The 12072-nt window shown below is 33.9% G+C and overlaps 2 protein-coding genes across 8 annotated transcripts in view; both read right to left on the bottom strand.

Annotated features, from left to right (window-relative positions):
- Nucleotides 1-272: 272 nt before the first annotated feature.
- On the bottom strand, nt 273-1182 carry LOC122531594 (39S ribosomal protein L55, mitochondrial). Its single transcript, XM_043659643.1, has 2 exons — nt 1045-1182; nt 273-801 (listed from the first exon to the last, which is right to left on the bottom strand). The coding sequence occupies exon 2, from the start codon at nt 798-800 to the stop codon at nt 480-482; it is 321 nt and encodes a 106-aa protein (XP_043515578.1). The 5' UTR covers nt 801; nt 1045-1182; the 3' UTR covers nt 273-479.
- A 91-nt stretch (nt 1183-1273) lies between these two features.
- The window catches only part of LOC122531593 (cystinosin homolog), a 14683-nt gene continuing 3884 nt past the window's right edge, over nt 1274-12072 (bottom strand). For 2 of the 7 annotated variants that reach the window (XM_043659636.1, XM_043659637.1), the window contains exons 3-12: nt 9025-9079; nt 5666-5717; nt 5507-5597; nt 4890-5066; nt 4038-4278; nt 3850-3969; nt 3476-3764; nt 3299-3401; nt 1511-1578; nt 1274-1350 (exon numbers count right to left, since the gene is read on the bottom strand). In XM_043659636.1, coding sequence (XP_043515571.1) covers nt 1334-1350; nt 1511-1578; nt 3299-3401; nt 3476-3764; nt 3850-3969; nt 4038-4278; nt 4890-5066; nt 5507-5597; nt 5666-5717; nt 9025-9051 — 1185 coding nt within the window. In that variant the 5' untranslated portion in view covers nt 9052-9079 and the 3' untranslated portion in view covers nt 1274-1333. The other 5 variants (XM_043659640.1, XM_043659638.1, XM_043659639.1 and 2 more) reach the window with 4 other exon arrangements.

Raw genomic sequence — 12072 nt, 5'->3', positions numbered from 1 at the left:
TCTACAATGTTCATGATTGATAACACTTACGTATCTCATATGTATTAAAATCAATTTTTGCGAAAAATTATAATATCATTATTCTTTTATCAAACAGAATTTCAATATTTTATTCGGATATTATTTCTGCTGTGTTTAATCATTGTCTGAGAATAGGTATATACCTCGCCCAAAACATGGGTCATGCAAAAACATTGGTCTGGTTTATTCTAGTTAATCAATGGTTTCATGCATTAAGAGATATTAGCATGAAAAAGAGAAATAAAGATGCATAAATTTTTTTCTAAATACATTCATAATTTTATTGTATTATATTTAATATGTACGTGATATATATCTATAGTACAAGTCATTTTAATATTGTAAAACCCATTATGGTAGATCTATTTATAACCAGAAAAAGATGCGTTTTATATATAGAAGTGTAACGTAAAGTCCATGTAATATATAATATTTACAAAATGATGCAATTAAATAAGTTACTTAAAAAACTGAGTTTCATCAAAGTCATCTTGGTATTCTTCCACTATTTTTGCTTTAGTTACCGTTTTACGTTTTCCCAATCTAAGTTGTTTCTCTTCTTCAGAAAGCTCATCTAGATTAAGAGGAAGAGTAATTATCCTTCTTGGTTCGTGGTAGTTGATATTAATACTACTTCCATCTGGTAAAACAAGATGCACAGGAAAAGTATTTAAATATAATTTTCTATGCGTCTTTGTTATTGCTGCTGTCCAACAATTCAGTTTTCTACATAAGAACAGCGTAGACTGTGTTGGTCGCAAAAGAGAGGATATATTCATTCTGAAATGTGAATACATATTGAAAAAAAATCAATAATACACATTAATTTTACTCTGTCACTAGTGATCAACATAGTAATGATAGAAAAGTAAATAGTACATTCATACAAAGAGGTTATATTCAAGTTTAAATCTATTTTCAATCACATTACGTTCTTCAATTGTTATCTAATGATAATATTTTATAGTTTTCTATGTCATTGTCTTTCTGTCATAATTAAATAAAAAGTGAAATTAAACTTACCTCTTTTTTTGAGCAAACAATACTACTGAATTTAACTATACACACGTACTCCTACATAAATAGTATATAATCTGGCCACTAGATGGCTACGCATTGCGTATTGAATCGAATCGAAATATCGATACTTTTTCGAACTAAAGTTCGAGTAACAGTTTCCGTTACATCTTTGTAATCAGTGCGCGTTAGATACGTATTCGTTGTAAAAGTAAGTGGATTATTTCATTTTGCGAATGAATTTACGTAAGTGTATTGTAACATGTTGTCGTATGGTTACATGGCCTCGCAGTTTTCATGGATACACATCGCCTATTGGTATGAATAAAATTTAAAATAATGTGCAAGTCGAGTGTGGTAGCCATGTTGGCGCCACTTTTGCGATTTGAATCATAAATAGATTATTTTTTATTATAACAGAGACAAACAAGCAACTGGTTGATAGCAGTAACATAAAATCAAGCTGTAGTACCAGTCGACGCATTTTCTTGCGATTCTCCATAATTGTTACCAGGTATTTCAATATATTCTTTACGATCCCTGTGAAGAGTAATCTATATGTATATAGTTTTTCTTTATAACAAAAGGACAAATAAAAAGAATGCATTTGTATATAGTGAGTGATTCTACTTTTATATGGTACACGTTTTCTTCAATAATATATAACTCATTGCAAAATGTTAGTTCAATTAGTGCTGTTAGTAGAGGTACAACACAACACACACACATATACGCCTGGACGCGCGCGCGCGCAACATACACACCCATGCAATAACCACATTTATTCAAAATGAATACACATTTCTTTATTCAAATATTAATCTTCCTGTGGTTTTAATATTTGAGAGGGATTTTATTATTCCATTTTGTAGGAAGTAAAAATCAATATAGGATTTTTACAACAATTAATTACAAAGACACTAACCATTTGTGTTCGACATGTAATGCAGTGGAATGACACTAAAAATTATTAAAACTTTTCTAAGTTTTAATAATTAGATAATACAATTACTTTATTATAATTTATTTTATAAAAGTAGCTTCAATACCATGCTTAAAAGTCACAACATCATAATACAAACTAAATATAAAATGCTTAATTTTGAAATCTATTGAGATTTAAAAATATTGATATTTATAATTAGACTGAAGTGCACAATAGCATGCACACGACAATTTTTGTTATATTTTCAAGATAAACACAAATGTAAAATCACGAACAATTACAATATCAATAACTTAAAAAAATTAAAACAATTACTTATAATTATTCATAACAAAAGATAGAAAATTAATGAAATAATTTTTATTTTTATAATCGATTTCATTTGATATATTTGTTATATCGTTTAACATATTAGTACATGGTTACAATTATTATAACCAAGGTTTCTTCTCTTTTATTTATACATTAAAAACCAATTGAGATTCATAAAAGTAGTAAAAATGATCTCATTTACAACAAATATACTCCATGTTTTTCAATGGAATGGAAATTTTGTATAGCCTATTAACAATAATAAAATCTCGATAACAAGTTATATTATCCACTGAATCTTCACATGAAATCTTTATTCACACTGTATTTGGTTATTTTTTATATCCTGGTTATTTATTTTGTAAAATTAATGATTCTTTTTCTATTTAGTACAAATTTAGAGGCAAAACTAAGTATACGGTTTTGAGATGATTTTAAAACAAAATTGATGATGATAGGTGCTTATATTCTGTTTTTGAGGTCAATCATCTTTTCATGGTTAAATCTGTAAACAAATTGTTTTTGCTGCCTCATATTTACAATTCATACTAGCAGAAGCACATACATACTTATGAGAGTTGAACTGATTTAAGCGGATAATAAGCAATGTATATAAAGTTAGCTATCAAATTTTACGTAGATATTCTACATCTAGCTATGTTGACAATGTAAGTTCTATTAATTACATTTATGAGTTTTAAAATGTAGTCAATTTCAATTTTGTTATGAGATAATTAAAGAGATTAACTAAGTAAGACTTATGAAACGTACAATATTATTTATTGTTTGGCACATGCAATAAATGCTATTATTTTCAATGCATATTAACAAATAAAATTTCTATTAACATTTAAAATGTGCATTAGTGTAACCAACATGCATTTTTTAGTGTTTTCTTAATATCCTTATGTTAGTAAGTTTTTGAAAAACGTAAGCAGTACATATTCTATAAAGTTGTTAGTTAAGAAATAGTTTATGATGTAGAAATAAAAATATACATACCTGTATAAAACATAATGTTGTATAATGAAAAATATATCAAATGCAACTGAAAAAAATCCCAAACCAAATTTTGTGGGATCTCCAAAAATACTTTCCCAATCATCTAAAAAAGAAATTATCATCAGTTACTTTTCAATAATGCAATATTAATTTTATATTTTATACGTTATACGTTACCATAATTATATGCATTAAGTATCATCTGTAGCATTGACAACATACCACCTGTAAAGTCTAAAAATATATTGCCAATGCTCCAACCAACAGTAGATTTTCTTTTATAGTTATAAAATGCTTGTGGAACATATTTAATTAACGTTATGCTCAATTTAACATAACTACAATAATATAGAAAATCAAGCCACGTTATTACTGCTACTATAGCTAATATCATAGAAATTAAAATAAATAATGTAAATATCCCGTGAATAATACGTGCTATGATAGATACCCTTTGATTTCCTATCTAAAAAAATAACAAATTTATTAAAATTTACAGAAAATTTTACAAAACTACAATATATTCACCTGTGATATATTTAATTAATTACCTCATAAATGAAACATTGAATAATAGTTATCACAGTTGCAAATGTTGCGTGCAAAGCAAAAAAAATATCATTCACTTGTACAGGGTTTAAACCTTTTGGATATCTCCTGAAATACTCGAGCTGAAAAGTGCAACATTAAATAAAACTATAATTTTAAAAAATTATATCAATTACGCACTTTAATTTACCTCAACTTCTGGTATCCAAAATAGGCCACAGTTGAATAGTGCATACAAAATAAAACCAACCAAGTTTAATGATAAATAATCGAAATTTAATCCTACAACACTTTTGCGTTTGTAATTACTGTATATCTGTGGATAGAAGCTTACACTCCATGCTAGAAAGTATATCCAACCTACTACAGTACTTATGTGGTAAAGTACATCTGATTTTTCAACTGTCACTCTGACAAATGCTTGTGAAAAACTGTAACAAAACATAAAATATTAGAGTACTGTAATATTAAAGTACTGTAATAAATTTAACACAGTATTACAATTTTATAATCTTTGTCTTACTTTAAATCAATTTTGTTTAATTGGTCCTGAGGTATTAAAATCACTTTAAAAAGTGTCATTATTTTTTAACGTTAATTTCCAACTTCAATTAGTTTAGCACAAACTTTACAATATAAATATCGGAGTCAAACTTTACAATAAATTAATGCAGATGATTATGTTAAATTTGGTTTGATTAAAAATTTTAGAAGTAAATGTACTGATACATTTGTTGCTAGTAACTAGTGTATCATGTTTTAATCAGAACAGATGAGTGCAGACTGACTGAACTTTCTGTAGACGATCCGATGACAAGTATAGGTCAGGAGGTTATCTGTGTAAACCACAGTGAATATAATGTCGATCAGAATCTTTTGTAACTTAATCATAGAAGTAAACATTGATATTATATCTGATCATACAAAAATCAACAGTGATTTGATTTTTTTAATCCATAAGAAATTAGATTAATGAACATTAAAATCTTTATTTGTAAAATTAAGGAACTTGAATTTTGATTTATAAAATAAATATACTTACTCCGTAATATAGCTGGGTGTGACATTAAGACTGACAATCGAATGTCCTGCACTGAGACCTTTTACAGATATATTCTCTATATTACCTCCAGTAATTGTAAAACTGGGTGGAAGGATAGAAACTAAATCTGGATGTTGCACTTCTATTGTTACTAACGCAGATACACTTGAGTTTTCCCTGCATGAAATAATTAAATAAATATTAGTAAATTTGGTATATTCTTTAATTATTAAAGTTTAGTTAATTTATGGGTCTAAAATGTTTAGAGACATAAAAAAGATTTATCTCTCTTTGCTGTAGCTATAAGATAATGCTTAAAGTACTACAATTTTTCCATGCTATCATTGTATAATGTTATCAGTGTTATGACTCTATCTATGAAATTTTCCTAAATGCAACATAACACCCAATTAGAATAATATTTTAAAGGAAAATATTTTCAAATTGAAATAAAATGAAAATATCACATTTAATATTTAGAAATTATAGCAATATAATTAGTCTACAGATTATAAATTATAATTTATGTTTTGTTCAACGTGTTATACTTATTTCTTTTAGATTGTTTGTTTTATACTTTTACTAATACTTTATCTGTTTTATAGAGAAATACTTACGTCAAGTATACCTCAAAGAATTCATTGTTATTTACATGAACTTTTAAATCTTGAGTCGAGACTTTCAAATCTGCCCATGCTTTATCTGCAACTGAAATATCAACTATTGTTACAAGAACTTCATAAAGTTGATTAAACTTATAAGTTGTTCTAACATACCTATGATGGTGACAATCCCAATATACCATATCAAGGCCATTTTGTATGATTTCTGAAATGGATCAAACACAACTTTAAACTTCAACTATTTCCAAGTCTTAGATTTCACATAACATTGTATTTAACTATACTTGTACTGATTGCAATACAATTATATAGGCAGTAGTGAAGCAACAACTTGATCTCAAAATTAGTAAATACTAATTGAGTGTTCTAATTCATCAATTTTAACCATTACTCTAACTAGACTGACTCGATTTTACTGCCCATGTCTAGTTGAGAAAAGAGTCATTTAACTTCTGAAGGCTTTGACCGCTTAATACGCGGAAAAAACAAAGAAGTCATAGAAAGTGCAGAGCACTTTGTCGGGTGCATGCTATTGATACAATCGGAATCTCCATGCCAATCCTTTAATCGTCACTCACAACAGCAACGTGATAATGTTCCCCATATTCGACCGTTAGTTTGACAATTTAGAAAAATAAATAACCATGTTAATGTGGTCGTCTCGTACTGACACGAGAACAAAAGCTCTTGTGGAAAGACACAGAGAATATCGAACTTAACCTCGAAGTGCGACGACCTCGACGAAATACGCTACGAGGCGTTAAAGGCGATAAGACTTTCCGTTCTGAGGATCTTTGACACTTCGTCCAAGTTTGGACGAGCACATCGTTTGATTAGCAAAACTTGACATCGCCAAATATTTCACGGCGAGCCAAGTGAAAAATCGATCGAGCCTGTATACCCTCGAATCGTTCCGTGCAAACATGGATAGAAATTCCTGGCTAGCATACGTCCTCTGTTTATGTCATGCGACTAAACATGGTGGCGTGAAAGATGAGTTTGAAATAGGGACTTGACAAAACATGGTCTCGAACGGTAATCTCTCGTAGACGTAAAATTTCCATTGAATCACGTGCGTGTATATCTGTGGAAACAAATATTTTTTCCTTTTGTTTGGAACAAAATTTTGAAACTTATTCGAATCTTCTTCTATCGACGATGTCTTTCGAAAGTTTCGAAAGTAGTCTGATGTAAATTCTTCGCGAAATTACTCAGGTAAATGAGTAAAAGAGGCTTCTCAGCCTCGCATCAAGATATTTGCATGTAAATTGCGGGCAACGCGATGTCATTAACGAGTTCCACAACGTGATAGTTATCGTTTTGATACGCAATGTTTCATTATGCCACGGTTTTTTTCATTTCATCGTATTACGCTTTTTTTCCCGCGCTGTTCATTTTTGTAATGTTCTCGGTAGACTGGCACCATCTTTTTTCTACGCGAATTATGGAGCTATTCGGAGATAATGGACCATCTATTTTTTTTCGTTATTCGCCTTCCCTGCTATAAAATTTTCCAATATTATAGCCAGCCATATTGCTTTCCTTTCTTTCTAGGTAGTAAATACAATTAGTACAATTAACTGTTCCACAAAAGCGTATGTTCTATCGTTACATATTTGCGAAACTAACAATAAGAGTTACTCTCGTTCAAATTTTCCGCAACTCTCGGTTTCTTCTTTGCCAATTCTTGTTTTTCTCTTCGGACTTAATTATTTTCAACACCTCTTTATTCGCAAATTCGAAGATCTGTTACCTATTACTCCGGAGGAATTCTTCGCTGTTTACGAAATTGTAGCCGTCAAATGAAACCTCTGTCTCAGAGCAAAGTTGCGGCAATATTTATTGTTAGCAAGACTGAGCGAAAATCGAATGGAACCGATAATGTTACGTTAATACTTCGTATTCGGCAATTCGGGAAATTCTTTTCCGAGAAGCAGCTCGCGAGAGAGAGTGAACGGCACTCGTAAGCGGAGGCAGAAGCTAGGCGGTGTGGGCGTATGTATACTATACACATTTCGAGATAGAATAAATCGAAAGAGAGATCGACGTTCGAGTGCACTCTGTGTCCCAAAGGGGCCTTCGCGAAGCTTACACGGAAACAGCTCTGAAAGTCGATCGGCAGTCTACTGCCGCTTTTGTTGACGTATACAGGCTACCTCGTCGCCAATATTTTCCTTTGCGTTATAGCTGTACGAGCCGAACGGACCTAATCCTTGAAGATAGGCCCCCTCCTCCCTCTCTCTCTCCCCCTCCCTCTTCGTCCCTTTCCTTTCTATCAATTTCAATTCGTCTTCAATATGGATAAACAAGATTGTTCCCGGCCGGACGTTCACCGATATACCACGAAATTATTCCTCCGAGTCGTCCGCACGGAATTTCCCAGGAAATATTCCTTTCCCCGTTCTCCTTTCTTCAGACTTCAAGATTCGGGAGTGCCTGTCGGGGCATCCTGGAAATTTCCAAAGCGTTTGAAAACGTTTTCTTCGGCGAAATGGTCCACGGAACCTTCGAGCGTCGTCCGATCGATTTCGGATAAGCGAATCAACGTTTACTTATCGTCTACAATCTGGAGTATATACGAAAACATCTCGCTGCTTGGACGACTTTTCAAAATTTAAGTATCGCCACGTTTTTGAAAAATCTGTTCGAAACTCTGCTTCTATTTCGTGCCCCTCTTATCTTGAACTTTCGAACACGATTGCGATGTACATATGTATGTACGTTTGATATATCGTGATAAAAAAAGAAAAAAAAAAAAAAAAAGAACAGTCCATTCGATTTAGACTCGTGTAATGTAAATCATTACAATCGCGGTTTTTTTTTCTTACATCGAATTCGTTATCTGCTATGTGTATTTCAGTTATTTACTGTTTGATAAACTAAATACATTTCAGCGGGTCAAATGCCTGTGAAATTTCATAGACATTGCGAAAAATGCTATTGGCGTTGATGGAGAACGAAATAAACACAACAGAAAAATTATGTCGAAATGACAAGTATGAGAAATAAAAGTAGGGAAATAATCTATAAACTAGTACGTTAAGTTATCTCCAAATGAATGATAAAACCATTGGAATTTACCTACGTGTATTGCATAAATGCTGCATTATTTATAAGTGGAAAACCAAGGAAAAATACATGACATATTAATGAACGTTATGTATTCGTTCGTCAAGGTTCTTACATGCTACTATATTTTTCTATCTTCAATATAAATGTCGGTTGCGTCAGTTGTTTTAGATTTTTTCGCTCAATATTTTTTAACAGTCACACATACGGTTGCGTTATCTTTTGGCTAGTAGTTGCATTATCCTTTCATTCTGAAAACAATTTTGTGAACAGTTTTGCGTGAGCAATATTAAAGGTTAGTCCGCCAGGCAATAACGGTTAGCATAAATTAAAGATTAACTTTACCGGCTGGATCGGGCAACGTAATGCTCGTTCCATGCTAATTTCTTATCGCCGGCAATTACTTAATCGCACGCAGTCAAATGCACGTTGAAGCCACGTACCTGGCTAATTGGGACGCGAAGAAACATCCGTGAAATCAGCTTCGTTTTGTGAAATCTAGCCGCAGCAATAATGAAAAAAAAAAGAATAACAATAATAATAATAAGAAAAACAAAGGCAAGAAATACAAAGTATTATAATCACGGTGAGCACTCTGGAGCAATTGAAGGAAAACATACGTGAAAATGCAGACGGAGAATGTTAATTTCAAATGGAAAAATAGTTGCGTAAGATTTGTGAAGCATCGAGGTATGGAACGATTTTCTGCCCTAGCAATTTCAAAAGTAAGCGTTGCCAAGCGATTTCGTTGCGCGGGATGAAATTAGATTTTATAACGTAAAAATGCGTGTACCTGCAGCAAATGCGGGTCACGCGGTTTCGTGCACCAGAAACGCCGATCTACATGAATTTCATACAGAAAATTTCAAAAAGAAAAATAACAAGAACAACGCTCTCGCGAAAGCAAAGATTTCCTGGCGATAAATCGTATCCGTTTTTCCATAGCGTTCCACGCGATTTTCATGTCTGCCGCGTGCTGTCGCCTTTATCTTGAGATTTCAAAACGTCTTACTCGCATTATCGCAGATTTCTTTTGCATTTTTAATTTCAATTAATCACCGCGTCGTGCAACCCGCCGGGGCAGAACGCACGAACGTGTTCCTCTCTAATATGTATATATTATGTCTATTTTCAGCTCAACCGTTCGATCAATTCAATTCGCTCCAAGTTCATAGATCAAATTTCCCGTTTCACTTCTGCTAATATCCCGGGAACATTAACTTCGTGTTTTGAACACGTTATATCCTCCTGTCGTATATTCCGATCTGGCTTTCCAACTTTGCTTTTTCTTTGTATCGTACCGTTCTTCGATGTAAATTCACGAGCTTCATCGCGCCGGTCTCTCAGCTATTTCACGAACTCGATCCATATAGAATATTAATGTAACGCCGCCGTATTCTCTCCGTCGCTGTAAAATCACGTTTCCCCGAGCGGTTTCGATAACGCGAAATCGCAGGTAATAACGTGCGCGAGATAAAAGATTTTATTCGACCGTTCTGGTTAGGTTAACGTAGTCTAATTGACCGTCGCATCGGTTCGGTATAGAGAAAAAGCAGGTAGGTCGATACCCTGGTGGAAAAAAAGCGTTACGTGATAGTGGAAACAGGTAGGAAAGAAGGTTGACCGATTCCACTCTGACGTTCGTTCGATCATGTAATTTGCCCCGTGAAAAGCAAAACTCGTATCTGATAATGTCGTCCGAAACGTGTCGCTTCGCCACGTCAGTTCGTATCCAAGGAAAACTTCTTTTCCTGTTCAGGCGTTCCAGCCGATTTCCAATGTAAATTTACAAGCTCCGGGCGGCAGTTTGGCTCGGTCTGCGGATTCGATTCCTATCGAATATTAATGCCTGGAACGCGGGCTGCGTTTGACCTTTTCCGAAAGCCGATTTTACGAGACTGCTCGACGTACGATCGAAAACAAGACGAACAAAGCAACGGCTGACCCGTGTCGGCCTAGTTTTAAAGAATATCACCCATGATACACGTAAACATTGCCATGAGAAACCTTTTTGTCTTTTTCCTTTTTTTCTTTTACCTTTTTCCCTTTTTTTTCCTTTTTCTTTTGGTCGTCTCTCGAGAAAACTAGTCTTGTGCCTCTTCTTTCTCCTCTCCTTGGCTCGTTCTTGCGCATACGCGAAAAAAATTTCGCCCGATGACGAAATGAAAATGAGTTTTCGGCGGTGTTGGCGGTGACAGTGGTCGCCGGACCGGCTGCTCGAAAACTTAATTACTCGTTCGGACGAGAAGAAAGTTCGGACGACGGGGAAATTTATTCTTCGTTATTACGATCGTTCGCCACGCTGTCACCGTCTCGAACGAGTTCCGAACTTCCTGTCCCGAGATTTATACCTGATTTTGTTAATCACGGAGAGAACGTTTCAAAGGAAAGTTTCCCAGCGTAATTGCTTAATGAGCGTTTTTTCATTTCAGGTATTCCTGTCGTCGTGGTGCGCTCCAGCGTTCAACGATTCACAAACGGATCGTCGGTGAAAGAGAATGTCAAATCGTCCTGCGGCTAAAGTGAGTAATATACGGGAAAATGAGTGGCACGATTTTTTACAGTAAATTTTCAAAATCGCGTACTTTAGGGACACGATTATCTTGGCGACTCGAGATATAATTTATAGATCAATAATCCGGCGAGATAGAAAGAATACCATGAGCATCGATTATCGATACGTGTCACAATGTAAAAATGTAAAAACACGTGTAATTATACATTAATGTACGTAATGTAATTATTTATTATCTATTAATATTAGAGAGTTACTAAGAAAACTCTTATCTACAAGTACTATCGGCACCTTTTTTTCTCACAACAGATAGGTCTTATCTAAGACGTGATTAACTGAAAACTTGCCAAAGATTAAAGCCGATATAAAAGGCATGTTAAATGTAACAATATACGATGTACATGAAAGATTCCGTTATAATTCAAAAGATTGATAAGTCGATCGATCGATCATGTCCGCAAAGAACCTAATTACTATGCGAATAAACTGTGTCAACGAGAAATTCAGATGAAGGGTCGTAAATTCGTGATTTAGGTAGGTGTTGCCGAATGGGAACCTTTATTCATTTCGTGAACGTTCAAATACGATATCAGGGGCAATAATTTTTTAAATCGACCGCGCGAGACAGATGGTCGATTATTGGACGGGAACTTTACTAAAGGAAATGCGAAACACTCGCGGAAAAGAAATATTTGTAATTTTGAAACAGCCCGGTTCTCTGTGGGTAGATGCTTTTCGAAGCAGTGGCGAGTTTGAGATCCATCCACCTTAATTGAAGCGTGATACGTTGCTTGCGTGTTGCATTTTTAATTCCGTTTTTAAAAAAAGCGGAACGTTGTTGAGCTCGCGAGTCCGCCTGATTATACGTTTGCTCCCGCGTCCGCGTGTTTATAATTATTCGCAGACTCGTCGCAACGGTAGATGAAAAATTCGGCACGGTAGATCTTTGAACGTGGCGGAGAGAAAAAGTAAAAAA

The sequence above is a fragment of the Frieseomelitta varia genome, unplaced genomic scaffold (genome assembly GCF_011392965.1).
Source record: "Frieseomelitta varia isolate USP_RPSP 00005682 unplaced genomic scaffold, Fvar_1.2 scaffold_405, whole genome shotgun sequence".
In the NCBI taxonomy this organism is placed as follows: domain Eukaryota; kingdom Metazoa; phylum Arthropoda; class Insecta; order Hymenoptera; family Apidae; genus Frieseomelitta; species Frieseomelitta varia.
This window is presented reverse-complemented; position numbering and strand designations above follow the sequence as displayed.

Excerpts from the sequence above, each read along its gene's own strand:
- LOC122531594 (XM_043659643.1), bottom strand. The coding sequence starts at position 800 with ATGAATATATCCTCTCTTTTGCGACCAACACAGTCTACGCTGTTCTTA.